General features: G+C 47.5%; 1 protein-coding gene across 7 annotated transcripts in view; it reads left to right on the top strand.

Moving 5' to 3' along the window:
- Tox2 (TOX high mobility group box family member 2) overlaps window positions 1-25,604 on the top strand; it is a 127,002-nt gene that overhangs the window by 58,541 nt on the left and 42,857 nt on the right. For all 7 annotated transcript variants that reach the window (XM_076571205.1, XM_015999305.3, XM_015999314.3 and 4 more), the window contains one exon: window positions 19,864-20,109. In XM_076571205.1, coding sequence (XP_076427320.1) covers window positions 19,864-20,109 — 246 coding nt within the window. The remainder of the gene's footprint in view (window positions 1-19,863; window positions 20,110-25,604) is intronic.

Here is a 25,604-nt window from a genome sequence, read left to right as displayed (position 1 = left end):
CAGGTGTGCTCTCACACACATGTACACATCTGTATACAGACTGATTCAACTGCTTCCACCTCCCAAGTGCTAGGATTACAGGTATGCACTGCCACACCCAACTTGGTTCTAAGCAGCTGCGATTTGTTCTGTGACTCCAAGAAAGTGTCTCTTCCTTTGTGGCATTAAGGACTCTCCAGCCAGATTGTGACAGAACTAGACTTTGAACCTTTGTCTGACTATGGCAAACTCAATGCTGTTGATGCCTCAGGCCATGGTGCCCAAAGTGTCCTGGACCAGCAGCATCCTGGAGCTTGACAGCTCCACCCACCTCTGGAGTCAGGGTGCACTGCAAGGCCTCTATTGTGTGTGCAGTACAGACCAAAAAGCATGGTGTGGGGAGCACTGTCTGCCTAATGTGTTAGGCAGGTAGAGCGCCTGTGCTTAGGGGCGTCTAGGCTGGGTTGGAACAGGCCCACACTACGGAACAGTTAAAAATAGAAGAGAAGGAGCTGCCTGTGAAGACACAGCATAGAAATACAGGAGCAGGACTGGAGAAATGGCTCAGGCGTTAAGAGCACAGGTTGCTCTTCCAGAGGACCTGGGTTCAATTCCCAGCACTCACATGGCAGCTCACAACTATCTGTAACTCCAGTTCCAGGGGATCCAACACACTCACATAGGCATGCAGGCAAAAACACCAATGCACATAAAAATAAATAAATCTTTAAAACACACACACACACACACACACACACACACACACACACACACACACACACACACACACAGGAGCATACACGAGGAAGCCCAAGTCCTCTGTTTATAAAGAGGCAGAACTACATGGTCATGGAGAATACAAACTCTAGGCTAATATGGGCAATTAAGTGAGACTTTGTCTCAAGACACAGAAGGAAAAAGGGGGCTGCAGCTATGGCCAGCTGGTAGAGCACTTGCCAAGTGTCAGGCGTACGCCCCTGGGTTCAACCGCCAGCACCACACACACTCTCATCTCACAAACAGGCCTGAGGAGATGGCTCAGTGGTCGACATGCAAGTAAGAAGACCGGAGTTTAGGTCCCTAGAACCCACATAAAGGCTGGGTAGGCATGGTGTCCCATCTATAATTGCAGCTCCAAAAGGTGGAGACTGGGGATCCCCAAAGCAAGCTGCCTAGTGAGACAAGCCATATCGGTGAGCTCTGGTTTTGATTGAGAGACCCTGGCTCACTGAATAAGGTGAGAGATGGATTAAGGATGATTCACTGGCACCACACAGGGATGCTCCCATGCATATATGAACGTGAATACATGTGTGTGTGCACAGCACACACAGAGATGCATGCAAAAGAAAAATATATTAATAAGAATTTAAAAGAGGATGCAAGTTCACAAGCCAGACTCTTATTTTTAAAGCCAACACAGCTCTCTCCCTGGCCGATGAGGATTTGGAAGTGGCTTAGCTGGGTGCCTCGGACTCAAGGTCTCTCGAGAAGTTTAATACAGCAGTTGGGACTGTGGGCCAGTGAGGGGGTGCTGCTGAGGGAAGAGTCATCTCCAAATCCCTTTGATGGCGGTTCCCACAGCTAGTTCCCCTGACCTAGACTGTCAGGTGGGTCCCTGGCTCCGTTTCGTCTGTCTGTCTTTGGATCCAGTTTCTCACCTCAGGGTGGCTCTGCCTATGCAATGGTTAAGATGATAGCACCCACTACATGGTCAATAACATTCACGTATGAAACTTACACTTGCTCTGTGAGTTTCATACCGCATACACGGTAAACGCTGTATAATGCTTATTGTGTGTGGTGGTATTGTGTTCCCCAATGTTGTGCACCCTAATAAACTTATCTGGGGTCAGAGAACAGAACAGCCACTAGATATAGAGGCCAGAAAATGGTGGCACACATGCCTTTAATCCTAGCATTCCAGAGGCAGAGATCTGCCCGGATCTCTAAGTTCAAGGCCACACTGGAAACAGGTAGGCATGGTAACAAGAGCCTTTAATCCCAGGAAGTGAGCCTTTAATCCCAGGGAGTGATGGCAGAAAGCAGAAAGATATATAAGGCATGAAGACCAGAAACTAGAAGCATTTGGCTGGCTAAGCTTTTAGATTTTTGAGCAGTAGTTCAGCTGAGATTCATTTTGGATGAGGACTGAGAGGCTTCCAGTCTGAGGAAACAGGATCAGCTGAGGAATTGGCGAGGTGAGGTGGCTGTGGGCTTGTTCTGCTTCTCTGATCTTCCAGCATTCACCCCAATATCTGGCCTCAGGTTTGATTTTATTAATACGACCTTCTAAGATTCCTGCTACAACTGTGACTATCATATTTTGAATGAAGATGTAGAAAAGTGGGGTGAGCCAGTCACTGGTGGCACACGCCTTTAATCCCAGAATTTGGGAGGCGAAGGCAGGCAGATCTCTGAGTTCCAGGCCAGCCTGGTCTACAGAGTGAGTTCCAGGATAGCCAGGGTTACACAGAGAAATACTGTCTAGAAAAAAGCAAACAAAAAGAAAAGAAAAGTAGGCCAAACCTGAGGGCTGAGTCACCTCTTCAGTAGTAACTGTACAGGTCCCAGCCCCAGCCTCAGGGTGGATACTCAGTAAATCTCAAGGGAGTGGATGAGCTTCAAACTACAGTCCCATAGAGAGGACCACGTAGCAGGAGCGTGGGGTCCAGACTACGGGAGGAACAGGCCTTTGTTCATTCTGTTCAGAGTCGACCTGGTGTGCTGGCCACAATCGGGCAAAGCAGAGGAGTGCTGTGATAGCCCTGTCAATGAGCAAGCATCGCTTGGGCAGGAGTGAGGAGTGGGAAGAGGGGGCAGGCTGGGGGCCTGAGCAGAGGAGCCAGCACATCCAGAGCTACGCACTGTCTGGGGGCCCTGTGGCTGGTGTCAGGGGAGGTGATGTTGTCTGGTCCAAGCACCCTCAGTGCTAAGACAGTGCTGGGGTCTTGATCTGAAGGTAGCCAGCCTTGTAGAATCTAAGCAGTCCTGAGATAAACGGGAGTTTGCGTCTGCGCTGCTCAGCCTCTCTCCCAGGCAGATGCAAGGGCTGTGCTCTGAGAACTCCTAAAAACTCCTACAGCTCTGTTCCGCTGCTGGATCCGCACTTTTTTTTTTTTTTTTTTTTTTTTTAGGATAAAGCTACTTCTGTGGTTTCCAAAAGGCAGGGAAGGAAAAGGGGAAAAAAAAACCAAAACCCGCGAAGAGACATAATAGACATTTTTCCAGAAGCTATTTTAGCACAGAAAGGACTAGAAAGCACACTCATCAGTTTAAAAATGCTTTCAAAAGCAGCTCTGCCCAGGTCTGCCTGCATACCTGCAAACCAGGCCCAGGGGCAGGAATGAAGTCTGTGTTTAAAACCCCAGGCCAGTTCCCTCTTTTTACATGAGTGTTTGAGGCCCAGAAAGAGACAGTGACTTGGCCAAGGTCATACAGCCTATTGGGACCACAGCTGGGACTCAATACTTCATAAAAAAATGATTTCTAAGATGACCAGGGACAAGAGGACACCCACCCCCACCTCACACCCAGGGTCCAAATTAGAATTCCCTGCAGCTACAAAGCTGTTTCTGAGCTTGGCTGGCTCCTGAGGACCCGTTGAGAAGGGAGCACAGAGCTGGGCCCGTGAGTGCAGGCCACCAGTCCTCATTCATACGTGCCTCCATTCAAAGACATGCTGATGCTGGGCAGGCTGGCACACACCTTTAATCTTACCTGGAGCTCAGGAGGCAGAGGCAGGCAGATCTCTGTGAGTTCAAGGCCAACCTGATCTACCTAATGAGTTCAGTCCAGCTGGAGCTATGTAGTGAGAGCCTGTCTCAACAAAGCAAAAGCAGGCTAAACGCCTACTGTGTGGTGAGGCAGTGGAGCAGGTGCTGAGATGTAGCCCTGAGCAAAGCCCTTGGGCACGCCTCCCTCATTCAGTCAGTCAACCGCAGCCAGCCTGGAGCACAAAGTGGCAAACAAGAGACTTCTCTTTAAAAAGGTGGAAGACAGAACAAGGGAATCCATGCCTGTTATGTAGAACTGAATGGTATTGTAAAATAAAATAAAAGGAAAAAAAAAAGGTGGAAGACAGAGACTGACACCTGAAACTGTCCTCTGATCTACACACAGCACACACAAGACCTTCCGTGCAGTGAAGGCTTTTGTAGGAGGTGGAGATAGGAGACCAGTTCACTTTGGGTCTTGCTGGCCCAGAAGATTTCATCCTGTATCCTAAATGCAAAAGGGACGTCAACTGATTGGGAGTAGCGTGGTTGGATTTGTAGGTGATCTATTGTCTGGGCTGCTTGATGGGGAATAGACAGAAAGGAACAGGGGTAGAAGGTAGGAGGGCATTGAGGAGGTGATTAGAGATGTCCTGGGAAAATGGTGAGCCAGGGGGTCACCCGGCAGATGGATCATAGTGGGAGGGCTTGAGATGTGTAGAGCCAGCAGGACTTTGAAGCTCATTGGAGTAGGTGGAGGGGAAGGAGAGGGAGGGATTGAGTCTCATCCTTGGGGTTCTTCGGTGAGCCATCAAGTGGAGAAACAGTGAGAGAGGAACACACGATGCAAAAGGGGACGAGAAGGACCTCGGTTGTCAATCTGTTGGCTTTCCTGATTGCTTAGGACACAGGTTGGTACAGCATGGCCTGTGGGCCAGAACTAGCCCTCTATTTGCCTTTTGTAAACAAAGCTCTATTGGAACACAGTCCCACTCATTACTTTCATTATCATCTATGGCTGTTTCCATGCTACAGTAACAACGTTGAATAGTTGTTTCAAATATTTATTAGCGGGACCTTTGCAGAGGAAGTTTACTGAGCCTTCATCTAGTACACCCAAGGAAAAGTGCTAAGAGACAGGAGAATATGTGATTATAAAAAATGTTATTCAAACAGATAGGAGCTGGAGAGATGGCTCAGCAGTGAGGAGCACTGGCCGCTCTACCAAAGGACCCAGGTTCAGTTCCCAGCTCCCAATATTGTCTGTAATTCTAGTTCCAGAGAATCTAATGCCCTCTTCTGATCTCCACAGGCACCGAACACATGTGGTGCACATAAGTACACACAAGAAAAACAGTTGTTCACAAATCTCAAGTATTATTCAAATAAACAAATGAACAAAGGAATTCTCTCCCTATCCATGGCAGTGAGTCCTTCTCTGCAGAATGGTGGCTTCCTCTTCAGACTGCGATGTCTCATTCCCATGCTGCGGCCCCCAGATTACCCGAGCCATCTGAGTTCTCCTAGGACTAGGTCTTCCTAACAAAGAAAGCCCTAAACCTAACCAACAGCCACCCATCTTTCCAGAGCCCTTGGTAAATCACCCAGGAAGCCCCGTGAACCTTTGAGTCTGATAATTTCTTGAGCCAGAACTCAAGGTATTATCACACTCATTCCCATATACAGCATCACTAAACAAAGCTCATGTCTCATATCTGTCTGTGCCGACCCAAGCACATCAGGGCCAGGGACAGCCTTGAAGCAGCTGAGGCTGGCAGTATCTGAGAGTGTTGGACATACTCCTCTGAGCGAGGTTCTGCCAGTGAACAAAGGGTTAACGGATGCCATGCCCCTCCCCCACATCATACAGAGTCTGTATTTGATTTGCATAGTACAGCTTTCCTGCTCTCATTTGGTTAATGTATAATACAGGCTTTGCTTTTTATTTATTTTATCAAGAAGCATTTTGAGTGCAGGAAGGTGGCAGGCCAGCCAGCAGGCATAATCGCCCCGACTCTGTATCTGATGTGCTTGTAAGCCGTGGATCAGAAAGATTCTAATAAGTATCTCTGAGGTGGGTGACACAAGGGTATTATCTTGACTTGGGCATTATGGACATAGACAAGCTTGACAAAACCACGTTTCATTCCCTGCAGAATTTTTAAGACCCCTGCAGGCACGGTAAGGGGTTTTAAAGGGTTGGGACATTCACTCTAGTTGATGGAGTTTGAATACGCTAACATTTTCCTTGTTGGGAAAACAGATCTGGGCAATGGTGAATTGTGCTACAGTCCTTCAGCTGAGATGCACCCACAGGGTGCAGGGTTTTCTTGGTAAAGTGGTGGGTGGCAGGTGGTCACATACCCTAATGTCCCATCTAGGACACATTTAGAGAGAAAGAGAACAGCATTAAAGGTTACTCTGTTGCCTGGATTAGCCTTACCTGTCAATTTGACACAGCCTTAGAGCTGCCTGAGAAGGAAGTCTCAATTAAGGGATGTCCCAGATCAGATTGGTCCAAATGAACATGTGTGTGGAGAACTGCCTTCATTGTTAATTAATGTCGGAAGGTCCAGCTCACTGTAGGTGGTGCCATTCCCTGAACAGGTGGTCCTGGGCTGTTTAAGAAAGTTAAGCTGAGCCAGGCGGTGGTGGCGCATGCCTTTAATCCCAGCACTCGGGAGGCAGAGGTAGGCAGATCTCTGTGAGTTCAAGGCCAGCCTGGTCTACAAAGCGAGTTCCAGGAAATGTGCAAAGCTACACAGAGAAACCCTATCTCGAAAAACCACAAGAAAGAAAGAAAGAAAGAAAGAAAGAAAGAAAGAAAGAAAGAAAGAAAGAAAGAAAGAAAGAAAGAAAGAAGGGAGGGAGGGAGGGAGGGAGGGAGGGAGGGAGGGAGGGAGGGAGGGAGGGAGGGAGGGAGGGAGGGAGGAAAGGAAGGAAGGAAGGAAGAAAGGAAGAAAGAAAGAAAGAAAGAAAGAAAGAAAGAAAGAAAGAAAGAAAGAAAGAAAGAAAGAAAGAAAGAAAGAAAAAGTTAAGCTGAACCTGAACCTGAGTGAGCCAGCAAGCAGTACCAGCAAGCAGCATCCCTACATGGTTTCTACTTCAAGTTCCTGCTTGAGTTCTTGTCTTGACCTCCCTGCACGATGGGCTGTAACTTGTAAGCTGAAGTAAACTCTTCTTCTCCCCTAAGATGCTTTTGTTTGATGTATTTCACACAGCAACAGAAAGGAAACTAGAAGATGTATGTGTGTACCTGAAGCCAGCATCCCACAGAGATCCCCGCACATCTGTGTCACGGGGACCCAGTTTGCAATAGCCAAGATGTTGATTCAGTCTAGGTGTCCATCAGCAGACGAATGGGTGCGCAGTGTTTCGTCCAGCAATCCTGTCTTCACTGACCCCAGTGCAGGGGCGACAGACGCACAGAGCCATGCCCAGCATTTCACACGGGGGCTGTGGGTTCGAACTTAGGTCCTTCTGTTTGTGCAGCAACCAGCTCAGACACTGAGCCGTATCTCCAGCCCCTAGCTGAGGTTTTGTTAGTTTCTCTCAAGAAACTAACTCTATCCTTTATTCCCTATCTAAGATGTGTTTTCTATTTCATTTTTCTTTCATCTATTGACTGTTGCTTTATTTAGTTTTTTTTTTCTGTTTTTCCCTCCTTCAATTGAGTGTTGAATCCATTTGTCTTGCCTTTTTTTTTTTCTTCTAATAAAGTGGTTAAGGAAATGGTATCAATTTCCCATGGTTCACATCTCAGGTTTCATTAAGGTAATAGTTTTATAATTTCAGTCAGAAGAGGGAGTTGGATCACCAGAGACCAATGGTTAGATACGGTTGTGACCTCGAAACCTAACCTAAGTCTTCTGTAAGATCAGCAAGTGCTCTTAACCACTGAGCCATCTTTCCATCCCCCTAACTCATTTCTTTCTGATTGACTTGTCTAAGAGACGTGTTAAAGTGTCTCACTTTGTTTATGGTTTTAGCCTGGGTTTTTGTTGTTGTTATTTATTTGTGTTATTGTTTAAATGGAGCCTTACATAGCCCAGGCTAGCCTGGAATTCACAATGCTCCTGCCTCAGCCTTCTGAGTGCTAGGATTTCAAATGTGTCACCAGTGCTGGTTTAGTTTTGTACATTTAATGGCTTTTAACATTTTATGCTCCTGTAGTTTACCAATGTTCATAAAGTTTATGTCCGTCACCTCTTCATAGACTGTATCATTTATCAGCAGAAGTATTCCTCCAAGTCTCTTTAATATGTTTCGCTCTGAATTTGTCCTTAATTTGCTATTAATTTTGTCACATTACTTTTTATTTGCCCGATAACATCTGTTTATTTTTAACTGTTCCTGTCATTTTATTTGGGGTATGTCTGTTATAAACGTTATCTGCTAGACTCATTTGTTTAAAATCAGAATATCGAGTTTTATCTCTCAGGAAGTCAGTTGGGTTTCTGAGGACTCTCTGTGGCTGCTCTTCATCACCCAGCTGCCATTCCTAAGAAGGGTCTTTCTGAGCACCATTGTAGTTAGTTCTTGGACCTTTTCAGGCTGTAGTTGAGCAAGTTTTTTCCTTCCTTCCTTCCTTCCTCCCTCCCTCCCTCCCTCTCTCCCTCTCTCTCTCTCCTTCTTTCTTTTTGTTCCTTAAGTGGTATGAACTTTCTGCTTTCCCTTAAAATTATAAAAGATAGTTAATAAATGAACTTGGCAAAGTGTCAGGGTATAAAAGGAGCATGGGAATATCAATTATGTTTCTATAAGCCAACAATAAACAGCTTAAAAAAGAGACTAAGAAGAACTCTCCTCAGGCAACAGCACCAGAATAAGAAGATGAGAAGAAATAACTTTAACCAAGGAAGTGAAAGGGTGATAAATGGAAAGCTATAAAAGACCGCTGAAAGGTGCTGAAGACCTGTACAGCGAAGGGGACGCTGCCCTCCCTGTGTGTGGCCACTAGAAGATATCATGGATGCCCAAGACACCTACCTGTTCAATGCAGGTCCTGTCGGATTTCCACTGACCCTTTGTTCTAGCTCACTTTTTTGTCACTGTGATAAACACCAGGACCAAAAGCAACTTGGGGGAGAAAGGGGTTATTTGGCTTACACCTTCAGGTTACAATCTATAGCTGAGGAAAACTAGGGTGGGATTCCAGCAGGAACTGAAGCAGAAAATGTGGAGTGCTGTTTACCAGCTTGCTCCCTCTGGCTCATGCTTAGCTTGCTTTCTCATACAACCCAGGATCACCTGCCTAGGGGTGATACCGCTCACAGTGGGCTGGCTCTTTCCACATCAGACACCAAGACTGCAAACATCTAGGTAATCCCTCAGTTGAGACCCCTCTTCCTGAGTGACTGTTGATTGTGTCAAGGTGATAATAAAACTAACCAGGACACTTTTATTTCAGAAATGAAAAAAAAAAATCTGAAAATTCATGTGGCATTTCAAAGACTCACAGTGGCAAATTTCTCTAAGCACAAGTAACATGATCTTTGGATAAGAACATGTCGATCAATGGAATAAGCTTCACAGTCCAAGGTTCAACTCATATATCCATGGGCCATTGAGTTTTGGCAGAGGTGCCTCGATAAGGAAAGAACAGTCTATTCACCAAATGACATTGAACAAGTGAGCAGTCACATGCAAAATAACAAAGTTGGACTCTATCTCATGCCACACTCAACGATGCAACTATCAGGGCTGTGGATTACTGAATATGATATCAGAACTATGGACAACAAGAAAGGGATAGGTTTTACATCATCAAAAATTAAATTGGAACGACTCTATTTCAGTTCTTTGTCATAACCTAAAATAGGGACAAAGGGCTGGGATAGACATTCCTTTAAAGATTCAGATGGCCAAGAAACACATGCAAAGATAGTCAATGCCATCAGTCTTTAGGAAAACACAAATCAAAGCCACAAGTGGTTGTTACTTCATACCACCAAGATGGTTATCACAAAACTGTTAAAAATCTTGGTGTTGTAGATGTGGGGACATTGAAACCATCACATAATGTTAGCAGAACTATAAAAATATGCTGGCACTGTGGAAAAGTCCCAGGACCATTTCTCAAAAGTCAAACAGAATTAACACATGACCTAGCAATTCCATTCTTATGTATGCACATGTGAAAAAAATCTGAAAAATATACTCAAACGGAATTATGTATACATTTGTTCATGGCTACCTGTTGTTTGAATCTTAGTCTTTTAATTAAAAAAAAAAAAAAAGAGCCAGATATCAGGGTGAAAGCTGAAAGATCAGAGAAGCAGAACAGCCAGCCACTAGTTCTTGCCTCTAGAAAATCCTCAGTCTAAAGAGAGTGAGTTCCAGCCAGGCAGTGGTGGCACACACCTTTAATCCCAGCATTTGGGAGGCAGGATCTCTGTGAGTTCAAGGCCAGCGTGGTCTACAGAGCGAGATCCAGGACAGGCACCAAAACTACATGGAGAAACCCTGTCTCGAAAGAAAGAGAGAGAGAGAGAGAGAGTTCTTCTTTCCTCATGCCTTATATACCTTTCTCTGCCCTGCCATATTACTTCCTGGGATTAAAGGTGTGTATGTTCCCCAAGCAAAGGCATGAGATCTCAAGTGCTGGTATTAAAGGTGTGTGCCACCACTACCTGACCTCTATGTCTAATCTAGTGGCTGGCTCTGTCCTCTGATCCTCTGGAAAGCTTTATTAGGGTACACAATATATCACCACAGCTACCCAACTTACAGTAGCCAAAGATAGAAAGAGATTTAATGCCTATCAGTGGATTAATAAACAAATTGTAGCAAATCCATATAGTAGAATATTTTATGACCATGAAAAGAAAAAGGCTCTGATATGCATTATAAATCTCAAAACACTTCTTTGCTAAATGAACATTATGTAAACTTTATTCTAAGTAGAATGTAGGTGAACTTCAAAGACATAATGCAAAGTGAAAGAAGCCAGATTCCATTTACTTAAAAACAGCCAGAATAGGTAAATTCTTAGAGGCAGAGTGAAAATAGGTGAATCCCGATGGTTGAGGGCCTATGGGAAGCAGGGAGAGAATGCCTATGGGGATGGAGTCTTACTTTGAGGTGATAAAAACGTTTAAGAACCAGATAGAGCGGACATTGTGCCACATTGTGAATGTACCTGTGGCTGCTGAACATTGTCGGGTGCCTCAATAAATTTTAGTCACTGTAACAAATATATTTAAACTACAACTTTCCTTGCAGTCTAAATGATGCCTTGATGTCAGTGACCCCTTCCAATAAAGTTTGGATTACTCCTGTGGGTCTGACTTAATCTAAAGCTACACTTCCATCTCAGCAACCCTTACTGGACAGCCACTGAGTTAGATTGACAGACTGGACAGCCACTGAGTTAGACTGACAGACTGGACAGCCACCAAGTTAGATTACAGACTGGACAGCCATCATGTTAGATTGGCAGACTGGACAGCCATCAAGTTAGACTGACATACTGGACAGCCATCAAGTTAGATTGACAGACATTGTGGTGGTTTTCAGCTTGATGCTGTGTCTAGTATCTCTTGGGTTCATGTTTCATCCTTGAGGCTCTAACTTTGAGGATCTTTCCATAAAGGTTGGCTTAAGACAGTGCTTCAGAACTTGTCATTTCATTTTATGGTGGGGACTAAGCTTAGTCTAAGAATTTGGTGGAATTGTTAGCTGATTGTTGATAGGCTTCGGATTTAGTCCCTCCTCTGGTAGCTTCAGCACAGCCAGAAGCCTGTTCTTCATGCCCTCCACACCTCCAGCCTGTGGTGCTTTAAGTCTGGGCTCCTGAGAGTTTCTCTTCATGACCCACTGCACTCAAGAACATTTCCCACAACCCCAGTTATATATGTATATAAAATGTGTGTACAAATCAAAGTTACTGATAGTAAATCACTAAGCAATTTATTTGAAGACAATCCATTTAATAGTATTATTTATTAACGACAAAGGAACATTTGCATATTAATGAGATGGATGAGTGTAATTATTTTTACTGACTGAATGGTTGATACTGCAGGACACAGACCATCTTCAGTGTCTGTTGGAGTGGATGGTTGTTTTGAGGAGCATACACTTCACATAAACACATAGTACACAGCAGCAGAAATATGTTTAGGGCTATTTCAGAAATTGTTGGGAACTAATACATGGAAGATGTACTTGAAGAGGATGTTGGGACCTCACCCCTTTCCTTGTTCTCTGTTTCTTGGCCACCATGAGGTTAGAAATGTCCCTTTGCCAGGCATTCTCCACACCGTGAGGTCCTCCCTCACCACCCAAAGCAACAAGGCCCAGTGAACATGGACTGAAATCATAACCAAAATATAATCTTGCCTCCCTTAAAAGAAAAAAAGAAGAAAAGAAAATAAATTGTTGGAAATTCTTCCCTAATTCCAAGCCAAATTCATTGAACATTTTTTTAAAATTCAAGTCGGTAACTCAAATAGTAAATTTTAAAAATCAAAGTTTCCTACACAGTATAATCCAGAGTATACTAGTTTGATGCTTACATGCCGAGGAACTAGGGTGAAAAGACACTAACATCCTTGTTTTCCAGAAACTGTCATGTTTCTGTAGGAGCAGAAGACCGTAGAATAAGAAAGTCATAACTCAGAGCACAGAGTAGTCCTGGGTTTGGTCTGAGGTGTTTTAAGCAGACTTCATTGGTGGTGCTGGTTTGCAAACAGTATGAAGTGCACGGGTTGTGTGCTCAGAACCAAGGCTGCAGTGAAGTCGTGCAGTGCAACACGGGTACCAGCTGCCGGGAACATCCAAGATCTGTCATGCGTTTGATTCCGAGTTCAGTTTTGGTTTTTCGTGGTCAGAGTCTTTTTACTGTTGTCAAGTGTTTTACAGATAAGCCTTTGTGACCCACAATTTAAGAATCTAGGCTTTGGGGCTGGGGGTCTAGCTCAGTTGATAGAATGTTTGCTTGGTATGCCTGAATCTCTGGGTTCCACTCCCAGTCCTACATAAACATGACCTGTATAATATATATATATAGATAGATATATATAGATATATATAGATATAGATATAGAGATAGATAGAGATAGAGATAGAGAGAGATAGAGAGAGAGAGAGAGAGAGAGAGAGAGAGAGAGAGAGAGAGAGAGAGAGAGAGAATAGGAGCACATCTATACATCTATAATCCCAGCACACTGGGAAATGAAGGTAGGAGGATCAGAAATCCAATGTCACCCTCAGCTATATGGTAAAGTCAAGAATACATGAGATCCTTATAAAATAAAACAAAATATATAATATGCTAGGCTTCAAGACCCCTCATCCCAGAGATTCCAGGGGTGATCTGCTCTCCTCTGACCCTATAGCCAGCCCCAGGTCATTCAAATGGGCCCACACTCTTCCTTTCCTTGATCTGGGACATGAAAAATACATCTGACACTGTTTTTCTGTGTGTACCAGATCTTTTGGGACTCTTTGGCATCTTGATGCCACTCTCTGGATTTTCATGAGGTCCCCACGGTGAGCAGCAGAGTAGGCATGGTGAGGGGCAGATCTCTTGCACAGCAGGGCCTGGAATTGGGTCTGCAAGAGGCATCTGACCCAGTGTGGGGAATGAGTCAGACTCTCCAGGCCTGAGTCAGACTCTGGCTACAAGATCCCTTCTTTAAGCTCTGTGCTTTGCCCTCCCTGTCTGAAAAACAAAGGCTCTAGCCACATCTTTTCAGAGCAGGCATGTTTAAAGGGAGAGTGTATGGAAATGCCAGAACCTGAGACAGGCACACAGTGGAGACTCAGTGTAGATCAGCCCCAGGATAGGCAGGTTTGTGCTCAGGCATTGGGGAACTGACTATACCCGGAAGAGACAAATGTGTATTTGCATGCTTATTTTTAAGTGTGCTATTTTCTCCTTTAGAGGAATTGTCATGATTGTGTTATTTCAATATTTTGATACAACACATGCTTAGTTTTCTAAAAGACTTCTGGTTGATTGGGTGTGTTCCAGAGCCTGGGGATTTTGGCTTGGATTTAAAAGAATGAACTTTTGTGGTCATTTGGCATTCTTTGGCATCCTGCCCTGTGTCCATACCTGTTCTGGATGCTGGAGGACAGGAAGGAAGTAGCATTCAGTAGCGCGAGACACAGATAGCCAAGGGACAGTAGTCTGCTGGGAGAGACAGATACGGAAACACCTGGGCGAGGCTTGAACCTAGAGTCTGAGGTGGACCATTCTGTGAGCTCATTCACAGCATTGTAACCAAGGTTTTTCTAGGTGCCAATCACTGTACTAGGTACTGAGAACAAAAGAGATTTAACTCCAGCCATCATGGAGCCTGGGGCTTTGGGGGAGAAAAGAGCTGAAGGTAAAGATGAGCCACAAACAGCTGTAGGAGGTATTGAGTACTATAGGAGACTTGCATGGGCCATGGTGTGGGCCTTGGAGCTGTCTTTCCAGAGGAGGGGCTGGACAGTTGAGGGGTCTAGGAGGAGGCGAATCTGAACAGAAAGGCAGGCCGGGGGACTTTGCATTCTGGAGTGATGTGATACCCATAGTTGGTCCTATCTAGCTACTTGGCCCTCAAACCATCTTGGTGGTGAGGCCAAAGACAAGCACAGGACCTGTGGCACAGACGTTAAGGATACACCAGTGAGACTGCTGAGCCTGTGGTCAGCTGACACCTGTTCTGTGTCCTTGGAAAGGTCCCTTAAGGCACTGGACTTCTGCCAAGAGCAGCAAGGGTGGCAGCCCTAAGCCGGCAACAGCCAGGCCATGGGAGGGCTTACATGGTCATGTTTGAGACTAAGGTCTTGAGCCCAAAGACAGTGGGGTTCCTGGATGTACACCTGAAGGAATCTGAGCCATCATAGCCATGCATTCAGGGAGCACGACTAACAATGGAAAAGACACTGAACCAGCCTAGATGGTGGGTAAGGAAAACGTAGCACAGGCAGAGTTACTCAGCCATGAAGAATGAAGTGACATCATTCACAGGGAAAAGATAAGAACTGAAGTGCCTTGTGTTAAATATCCAGACTCAGACAGATATCCCTTATTTTCTCTCCTATATGAAATTTAAATTTAATTATATAGACATATGCATATATATGTAACATGGAAGTAGAAGCAGGGGCTAAGCTGGGAGAGGAAAGGAACCAGAAAGGCCAGTGACAGAGACAGCTGACCCGAGCTAGTGGGAGCTCACAGACTCTAGACTGACAGCTGCGGAGCCTACAAGGGACTGAACTGAGCCCTCTGCATGTGGGTGACAGTTGTGTGGCTTGGTCTGTTTGTGGGGCTCCTGGCAGTGGGACCAGGACTTATCCCTGGGGCATGAACTGGCTTTTTTGGAGCCCATTCCCTATGGAGGGACACCTTGCTCAGTCTTGATGCAGGAGGGAGGGGCTTGGTCCTGCCTCACTTGATATACCAGCCTGTGTGGACTTCCCAAGGGAGGCCTTACCCTCTCTGAGAAGTGGATGGGGGTGGGGAGGGAAGCGGGAGGAGGGGAGGGAACTGTGGTTGGTATGTAAAATAAAAAAAATTTAAATAAAAAAAAAGAAATGTGCAATGATACATCTCTGTGAAAATGTCATAACTGAACCGTGATTTTGTGCAGTAAAATGTTAGCAATAGTGATAGCAACAGGGCAGCTTTCAGAGCATCTGCAGAGCGAGTGACTCGGGGTGATTCTCTCTCTCTCTTTTATTTATTCTTTGTGTCTTTCACATCATGCCTCCCCATCCCACCCACCTCCCACCCCACCCCAAAATAAAATAAAATTTAGGAGAAAAAGAGGGGGGGAAGGGAAGAAAGGAAGGAAGGAAGGAAGGAAGGAAGGAAGGAAGGAAGGAAGGAAGGAAGGAAGGAAGGAAGGAAGGGAAAATCTCGTGTGACACAGTGAATCACACAGTAAACCCCTTTATCCATGCATTTTTGCATGCAGGCGTTTATTGGAAAGAATCATTGGTCTGGTTCGAGGCCCCTGGTCTCTGCTGCACTATCGGCACTGGGCCCTCAGTGGACTCTTCCTGGGCATCCCACTGGGCCCTGTGTCTTGGAGATCCTGTAGCCCTGGTCCACAGGACTGCCCCTCCCCTACGCTCCATCAGATCTTAGATGGGACGGATGCTGGGGTGGGCCAACAGATAACCCTGGTTCTGGGTAGTTGCAGGGTTGGTCAGCTCACCAGCTCTCCCTTGCCTTGGCCACCAGGGTGCGCTGTCCAGCATTGCCCTGGCCAGTTCACCCCTTACAGTGATGAGCAAGGGGCGGAGTCAGTCTGCTTTCACATCCTCAGGGTTGGTTCTCCTACATCTACACCTTTAGGGGCAGCTCTACTGTGTTGCCCAGGTGAAGTGTAGGGGCCACTCTCCCGAGCGCTGCAGCTGATGGGGGCCAAGGACGTCTCTCCCACCTGCCTCAGGCATTGATGGGGGGCATCTCTTCCCCACCCATGCCACAAGACTGATGAGTAATGGGAAGAGCTCTCCCATGGTCACAGTTTGGGGGCTGGCTCACCCACACCTCCACCAACAAGGTCAGCTCTACCTTGATGCCCAGGTGAAGTACAGGTCCTGCTGCCCTGAGTGTTACAGCTGGTGGGGGGGGGGGGCAAGGACAGCTCTCCTGCTCTCATGACCTCAGGGCCAGCTGTCCCTTCTGCCTCAGGTGTTGACAGGCGGGATGGGGAAGGGCATCTCTCCCTCGCCCAAGCTGCCACAAGGCAGATGAGTAATGGGGACAGCTCTCCCATGTCCACAACTTGGAGACTGGCTCACCCACACCTCCACCAACAGGGTTGGCTTTATTGTGCTGCCCAGGTGAGGTGCAGGGCCTGTTCTCCCAAGTGCTGCAAATGGTGAGGGGTTGGGTCAGGCCCTCCACCTGCAGAAGGGGGTGAGGAGTGGGGGGAGGAGGGAATCTTTCCCTCATCTATGCCACCCCATGGCATATGAGAGGGGTTATAACCTGCTCTCCCATTCTCGTGCCCTCAGGGCCAGTTTGCCCATGCTCATGTGAACAGGGTCAGCTCTATTGTGCAGCCCAGGGGAGGCATAGGATCCTCTCCCCGGAGTGCTTCAGCTGGTGAGGAGCAGGACCAGTTCTAGCATTTAGTCAGTGCGGGGCGGGGCCAACTCTGTGCAGCCCTATCCTCTCTGCCCTTGGTGGTATCAGCAGTGTGGACATCAACAGAGATAGCAGCTGCATCAGAGCCTTAACCCAGCCATGGGCCCCAGCAGGAGCCCAGGCCCAGATGTCACCATAGCCCTGGGTGGCAGTGAAGCCACCCACCTCAGCCTGCTCCTAACATCTTTTACCTCTTCAGAAATCCCTCTGTCCACAGGACATGAACCATTTTGTCTCTCTCTCTCTCCCTTATCATTTCATATACTTGCCCACCATAGTAGTGCCTGTCTGCCTGTCACCACAAGGTGCCACCAAGTGGGCCAGTGTTTCCTTCTTGGAGCCTGGGACAAACCTCCCCAGGCCTGAATGAGGGTTTCCTTGTCCCACTTAGACTGTCATGGCCTTGGGCTGGACCACACTTCCTCATCACAAAGAGATCATAATAGTGTCCAATGGTGCCAGGCAGGCTCTTGGTTGGTGTGAGGTGTTGCTGAGACCTCTGAGCCTGGGCTAGAAAGCCCGGGACCCGTTGAGTTCCGTCACCCCACCACAAGTTATGGGGCAGGGGCAGGATGATTCTCTTTAGAGATCATTCTGGCTACAGGAGGGAGTATAGGGACAAGAGAGGGCTGTGGGGGACCAGGAGGAGGTTGTCATCATTGTCCACTGGTGGGGTGAGAGGTGGTAGTGGACTATGTAGAGTTTGAAGGTATTTTGGAGTAGTTTTGTTGGAGTTGGGAGGTGAGTGAAAGGGAGTGTCAGGTTTGTGGAGGGAGAGTGGCGTCATCTGGTGCAGTCGGAGAACATGGGTGCAAGGTAGAGGAAGGGAATGTTGAATGGGTGTCGAGATGTCCAGCTGTGGTGCTCGGCAGCCAGAAGTGAAGGATGAATGTGACATCTAGAGGACTTTGCACACCTGGTTCTTAAGGCCATCTGGAAGGGAGTGTAAGGAAGAAGGAGAGGAGACCCAGGGCTAACCAGGACAAACTCCAGGACAAACTGGAGAAGAAAGCTAAGGGAAGCCAGCAGGTAGGCGTGGCCACCTCTTCCAGACTAGTTTGTCCATCTGTGTGGTAACTCCACAATAGCCCTACAGAGGGAGCCAGTGAGCAAGAGGCGATGTTGGCGCCTCTGTAAAAGGCAATTTTCACTCTTCCAAGTTTCCTATATGGTGTCTCAGGAACATGAGGAACATGCCATGTGTCCCTGCTCTGCCACAGCTCTACCCAGACCTCCCTAAACTCATGGCTTCATCATCAGTCCCTGAGAGCAGCACAGCGCTAGACTTCAGGGGATGCCTAGCTGATGAATCTGTATGCTGGATTCACAGAGCAGTACCAAACAACAAACCATGTCCTTCCTCCCTCTGGGGATGGAGCCCAGGACCTCACAAGTGCTAAGCAAGCTCTCTGCCTCCGAGCCACCTCTTCAGTCCCACGTGCCTCTGTGGCTCGGGCCTTTCTTTCCTTCTCTGCACATACACATTAATGAAGGTTTCCTCCTACCCACAAATACCTTTGGTCTCCATCACTGCTTCTGGAATACCCTCAACTATCACCTCTTCTGGTACTCCTCTGGTCCACTAAAACAGAATCCACAAGACATCTGCCTTTGTGTCCGTGACTTCTCTCTGTCTGTCTCTGGTGGATCATGGATAGTTTCTTCAGCTCTGTCTTCCAGTTCACATAGCTGTCATCTGTTGGGTCTAATATCCAGAATATGAAGAGGGAAGGCTGACTCCCCAGGATGATAACAACACCAGGCATAGGCAGGAGCAGACAGGGAGATAGAAGCTAATCCCGCACGTGAACCTGATTCGAAGGTCCTAACCAACCAAGTCTAACACTGCAAAAATTGAGTGACAGATCAGAGCCAAGCAGGGTTTGTTCTAAGGATGCAGGATGTTCAACATGCCTATGACCCCAGCACTCAGGGGAGTTCAAGGCCAGCATGGGCTACAGAGTAAACCATTTCTGGATTTAAAAAAAAAAAAAGGAAAGGAAAGGATGGAGAAAGGAAATGAAATAAAAAAGGGACAAATTTGTTATGATATTAACTAGATGAACATGAGAAGGGCAGCTGAGCCCTTTAGCAGATTAGGGGGGGAAATAATTTGATAAAATTAAAATAAAAAATCCGAGGCCACCAAGATGGCTCAGGGATTAAAGGCATTTGCCACCAAGTCTGACCTGAGACTGATATCCAGAACTCACACAGTGGAAAGTCCCCAACAAAGTTGTCTTCTGACCTCCACATGTCCACCATGATGCACACACACACACACACACACACACACACACACACACACACACACACACACACACACACATTCAAATAAGTATAATTAAAAATTTAAAGCCCGTGCACAATTTTTACAAATTCACTCACACTGACAAATGGGAGTCCCTCCACCTGCTGAAGCATACCCAGAACCTACGCCACAAAGTCAGGGCCCAAAGTATGTGCTCATCATGATCTACCGTAAAACCTGCGACAGTTACGGCAAGGAGAAAGCTAAACTTGGTGCTCACTGTGTCTACTAGCCTTGTCTTGGAGACTGTTCATTAGGGTGTGAAAATGACCCCATGAGACTGACCTAGGGGGGTCCGCTAACTGCTAGTCTGCACCGACATATGTACCCCTCACCAAGATAAGGACCAAGAGAGGGCTGGGGATGCCTAGGAGACTCTTACTGCCTACAGCTCCAGTCCCCAGCTCCTCTGCTGACTTACATGACTATTCTCCTTTGGACTGCTGTAAAGTGGGTGGCTGAGGGAGGGTGGGTCTCAGGTGGCCATGGGCTGGATCTGCTGGGCAATCAGGAGCAGGTTCAGGGGAACCCTCTCCCTAGGAGTCCAGGCTCTGGTTTGCAGACTCTCAGTGAAAGATTCATGGAGCAGTGGAGCAGGAGTCTGAGCCAGGAGGTCACTAGGCCTTCTGCCTTGTACTGGGGTCATCTCTTTGCCAAGGACACTGTTCCCATTGCTGCTGTTACTGATGCTATGGAACATGCTTTGTGGTTTTGAGGCACTGATCCCGCCCCCCCCTCCCCTCTGATGTTTTCAGACCTACAACAGCCAGAGCGAGAGCAATGAAGACTATGAGATTCCTCCTATAACGCCTCCCAACCTCCCTGAGCCATCCCTCCTGCACCTGGGGGACCACGAAGCCGGCTATCACTCGCTGTGTCACGGCCTTGCGCCCAACGGTCTGCTCCCTGCCTACTCATACCAAGCTATGGATCTCCCAGCCATCATGGTGTCCAACATGCTGGCCCAGGATAGCCACCTGCTGTCCGGCCAGCTGCCGACGGTGAGTCCATCTCCCACGCGGGCCCCGTGGCTCCAGCAAAGGAGGCCTTGAGGGGAGCAAGTGGCAGGGCTGAGCTGAGGAGCCCTGATCCGGTGCATGATCTGAGTTCCGCTGGTTGATTTGGGGGGACTCTGCAGAGTATGGGGGTGGCGTGGAGGAAAATGTTATTTCTGCAGCTCTGCAGCAACTTGGGACTGATTTTTATTGGTTGTTGATAGTGTAGCCTCAGTTTTATTCCTAGCAGATTTATTGAGATATATTCATGCCATCGAGTCACACACGCTGAGTGGGTAGCTGTACAGTCTATTTGAATGTTTTCATCGCCCTCACCGGAAGAGGCTTCTGTCTTGTTAGCAGTGTCAGCAGTCACCTTAGGCTCCACTCCCAGCTACCATGCCCAACCCTTGGCCCAAGACGACCGCCCATTACGTTCCCTTATTTTGCTTTGTTTTGAGACACTCTATAGTCCTAGCTAGCTGGCAACTCAGTATGTATCCCAGGCTGGCCCACTGGCTCTGTTTCCTGAGTCCTGGGATTGCAGGTGTGGACCACCACACCCGCTTACCACAGGTTACCTTCTGCCTCGGTCTGTTTGCCTGCTGTGGGTGTTTCGCATAAGGAGCCAGGGAGGAGGGTTACCGAGGGTAGGTGAACCACAGCAGGCAGACAGAGGCAGGGAAGGATGCTTCAGGATCCAGACAGCCAAGGGAAGGGTGGAGGGGCTGGCGAGCTGCTGGAGTCAGCAAGGGATTCCTTTTGCTATGGGGCTGGAGAGTGAGAACCTGCAGCCAGCGGAGGTGAAAGAGCTCAGGGGAGCCCGCAGCGTGAGGTCCTGAATCCTATGCTGAGCGGGGTTCTGTGTTTTTAGCATGACGGCTTGTCTGAACTCTCAAGTCCTGCAGGAAGTCGGTAGAATAGGCACTTTAGGGGACTTCCAGCACCATTCTTAAACAACTGTGCTTCACGTTTCTCTTTCCTCCCATCGCTTCACAGTTAGTATTAGAGTTATAACTCTTACAGTCATGTTTAGGGTAATGGTAACACAAGCAATAAAGACTGACGTAGCCGAGGATAGACAAAGGCTTCCGGGTGCTTCTTTACAGGAGCTGTGCTGGTGGGTGTCATGGCCCTACCCCACCCCCCATTTCCACACAGCAGGCCTATGGCTACTGGCAGCTAACACACTTGTGGCGGAGTAACTGTTTAAGTCTTCCGAGGAAAACCATGACAGAGCACTGACTGGCTGGACCAACCATGAATCCAAGATGAAGTAGCCCCACCCCCAGGGTGTCTGACTGGGTCACAAGCACTCCTGAGGCTGAAGGACAGGGTGCTCAGCTGACTTCCCTGTCAGAGTCACATGGTTTGGGCTGGATAGCATTTGCTACCACATCAGCTGCTCAGAAATCATAGTCCAGTTTGTAGCCCGGTATAAGCAGAGGCAAGAAGATCGTGAGTTCAAGGCCAGACTGAACTGCATAGTGAGACATTATAAATAATTAAGTAATAACTCAATGGGAATGTATGCTCCACTCTCCTGTTGCCCCCCTCAACAAGGCAGTAACCCCGTTTCCTCTGCCAAGTGGTTGACCGGTTCAGACGTCACAGTCACATGACCTCAGTCCCACCTTGCCATATTCTCAGCTCATTTCCTGACAAATCCTCACTACACTGGGTGCCTTTGCTGGGGATTTCCCATAACATACAGCAGGGCAGAGCCAGGTGGCTGCCTTGGGGAGTCTAAGACAGGTGGACAGCCCAGCCTACAAGGAAAGTTCCAGGCTCGTGAGAGACCCTGTCAAAAAACCAAAGTGGCCGGTATCTGTGGTTGTCTCCTGACCTTCACACATACATACAGTCACCAGTCTCCCAGTGCCCTTCCCAAGCTTCCTGATCACAACAGCTCTGATCATTACAAGGCTTGCTGTCAGCTGATCACAGACCACCCCTCGCTCCCCTGGGAAATAAACAATGGCTTACATGAGCTCTATGCAAACCAGTCCTTTGCAGATTCCTTTACAACTGGTGTGTATCTAGGATGCTTCTCAAATTCACAGTTTTAGCTTTCCATTAGTCTAGAATTTCAGGGGCTCATTCAATTTTATGTTCCCTTCTCACTTAATGAAAGACAAGCCTGACCCCTTGTTACCTGGTGCAAAGGCCCCCACCAAATGAGAAAGCCAGATAAGAACAATGTGCTGGATGATTAGAAGTCCAGGGGCCTTGACGATAGAGCTTTGGAATTCATGGGAACTGCAAGGAGAAAGCAGTGTGCGTGGGTGTGCAATGCTTGCTGTGTGTGTGAAGCAGGGATTGTGGAAACACCTGCTGGGTGTCAAGCAGCATGCAGAGGGATTTGTAAATGCTTTCTCACACCGTGCTCGTCTCAACTGAGAGAGGCAGGGAGGTGATGTGGAGGGGCTGGAAGCTTCCCTTCTGTGCCTCCTCTAACAAATGGCCACAAACCTGTGGCTCAAAAGCGGTAGAGATCCATCCACTCACAACCCCCAAGGTCCCAAATCAGTACCTCACGTTGAAATCAAGGATGCTCTGGGGGGTCCATCCTTACCTCTTCTAGCTTCTAGAGCGGTGGTTCTCAACCTTCCTAATGCTGCGACCCTTTAATAGAGTTCCTCATGTCGTGGTGGCCCCCCAGCCATAAAATTATTTCATTGCTACTTCATGACTGTAATTTTGCTACTGTTATGAATTGTAATTTAAATATCTGAGATGGGACTGGGGTCATGACCCACAGGTTGAGAACCACTGTTCTAGATGCTTCCCTGGCTTGTGGCTGTGTCTCTCCCTGGTCTCTGGCTTCTTTTTTATTAGTGGTAGCCCCCTGCCCTTATCATAGGGACATTTGTGATGGACTTTAAGGCTAATCTAGAATAATTTCCGAGTGTTGTGCTCCTGAGCTTGAATTGTGTCTGTAAAGACCACTTCCTCCTGTTACATGTACAGGTTCCAAGGATTATGGCTTAGTATCTTTTTTTTAAGTGTATGATGTGTGTGCATGCTTGTGTCACGACACACCTGTGAAGGCCAGAGGACTCTCCTTCCTCCACGTGGGTCCCAGGGATCAAACTCCAGTTGTGGCTTAGCAGCAAGTAGCTTTACCCTCTGAGGCCTCTCGCTGGCCCATGACTTGATACCTGTAGTGGAGTGTGGCATTTCCCCCCTGCCCTGACATGCTTATCTTCAGCTTGGACACCCTCTAGGTGCCAGGCATTGCTACAGGCTTTGTGATCTCTGAGACTCCTCGACATTCTCCAGAGGCAAACAGAGAAGATCAAGAGTCTGTGATGTCGTTCAGATGTCATAATGTCCCCCAAAGCTGATATGAAAAACTCAGACCCCAGGGTGGTGTCACTGTGAGGTGCTGTGGGCCTTTAAGAGGTGGAGCCTAGTGAAAGGCCTTAGGGACAAAGGGATCATGGTGTCCTGGTCTCTTTTCTCTCTGGTCCAGATGTGGCCCTTCACTCTTATGTTCCCATCATGCTGTGCTACCCTCAACAAAGGCCCAAAGCCATGTGTGCCCTCAATTGAGGCAAAATAATCCTTGGTTAAGTGTGTGAGCAGACTCGGGGACATCATTACAGTGCTGTAAAGCTGACAGATGCAGCCAACTTCTAAAAAAATGCTGCTTATGGGGTTGGGGGAGTCTGTGTGCCTGGAAGAGACCTCTCACTGGGATAGAGGAGGCAATACCTTCATATCTGGGGGCATTGGTCTTTGTGGGGTGGGAATATGATAAAAATAAACACAATTTCTACAGAGTCCAAAGACACCAGTGCCTCAGTGATCTCATCTGCCCAAGGGCATCACTAGCCATACTGACTGGGGCTTGGCCAGTGTTGGTGGAGACACGGCATAGCACCAGATAGCAGAGGATTCTTGAAAACTGCCTTATCTCGCCTGTGAGAAGTGACAATTGAGCAGGAGGCAGACGTGTATGCTATTCTTTGTGAGTGAACATGCCACCTAGTTCTCAAGCCAAACCCCCAGAACTAACACCCTACCAAGTACCTCCATCTACCTCCTAGTTAGACCAGGGGGTGAAGGATTTCACAGCCAGGCTCAGGGAGCACAGAGGATACCTGGATGCCAGGTGTTGTCCTCACAGCCCCAGATGCCCCCAAGATGCCGTCTCTGCAGGAGTAGGTGAGACTTTGATCTTTGGCGGCCATTCCGTCAATGCCAAGGCTCCCATAGCTCCGACCCCAGAGGCCACCAATCCCTGCTGGTCCTCTGCTTGATTCCTAAGTCTCTCTTAGACTGCTCCTCTCCTGATGCTGCCGGTGGGGATTACGTCCAATACTGGAACCAGACCCCCTTACAGAATTAAATACACTCACGGCTTTCCCCACAACGTCAGTGTCTTAACTGATTAAACATTCATTTCCAAGACAAAAAGAGTCAATTTGGTATGAAAGATATATTTTGTCGGTTTAATTTAAAGCACTGCACCTCCATCTGACCTCTATTTTCATAACTCAATAATTTTATCCTATGTTGATTGTTTCATTTTGAGAGAGATATTGTATTTATAAATCAGCCTCTAAAATGTTCAAAGAAACTTGAAGAGTAGAATTTATTGAGCTGCTTGTGGAGTCCAAGATCACTTCTGGAACCTTCTGGGAAACAGAGTTTAGAGTCGCTGAGTACTAGGGGGAGGGACATGCCACGAAGGGGTGATGCTTGATCTTCTATCACAAGGGAAACCCTACCTTCAGGAAACCAGAGATACCCCAAGGGGGAGGGAGAAGACTTGGGCAGGTGGAAGCAGAATCATAATGGCTTCTGGTGGTCAGGAGCCTGGGATTCTGAGAGCTTTGGTCACTGGAATGGTATGGTTCCATCCCAGTCCTCAATGCAAGAGCAGGACATAGGTCACTCAAACATTCTCCTTCCATCTTTGAGGTCTCTGTGTGTGTGCTTGGTTGTACGGAGGCCGAAGGTTGGTGTTTGGTGTCTTTTTTCAATCACTAGACTTTAAATTTTCAATCCATCTAGACTTTAAATTACTTGTTTGTTTGTCTGTGTGTATGAATGTTTGTTTGCATATATGTCTGCACACACATATTGCAGTGCTCTCAGGGGGCAGAAAAGGATGTCAGATCCCCTGGGACTAGAGTTAGAGATGGTTGTGAGTTACCATGTAGGGCTGAGAATCAAACCAAGGTCCTCTAGAAGGGCAGCCAGTGCTCTTAACTGCTGGGCCATCTCTCCAGCCCCTCCACCTTGTATGTTGAGACAAGGTCTCTCCTGAACCTGATTGGCTGATGATCCCGTCAGAGTACCCAGAATCCTCTCATCCCTGCCTTCTGACACTGAGATTACAGACACAGAGACCCCCAGCTTTTTATGCGGGTGTTGGGAATCCAAATTCAGATCTTCATTCTTGTGCAGAAAGCGCTTTGCCCCCTGAACCATGTTCCCAGCCCCCACTTTGAGTCTCGTTGGATTTCTTGGAACTTTAGGCAAGCCCATCC

This window comes from Peromyscus maniculatus, chromosome 4, assembly GCF_049852395.1.
Source record: "Peromyscus maniculatus bairdii isolate BWxNUB_F1_BW_parent chromosome 4, HU_Pman_BW_mat_3.1, whole genome shotgun sequence".
Classification (NCBI taxonomy): Eukaryota; Metazoa; Chordata; class Mammalia; order Rodentia; family Cricetidae; genus Peromyscus; species Peromyscus maniculatus.
This window is presented reverse-complemented; position numbering and strand designations above follow the sequence as displayed.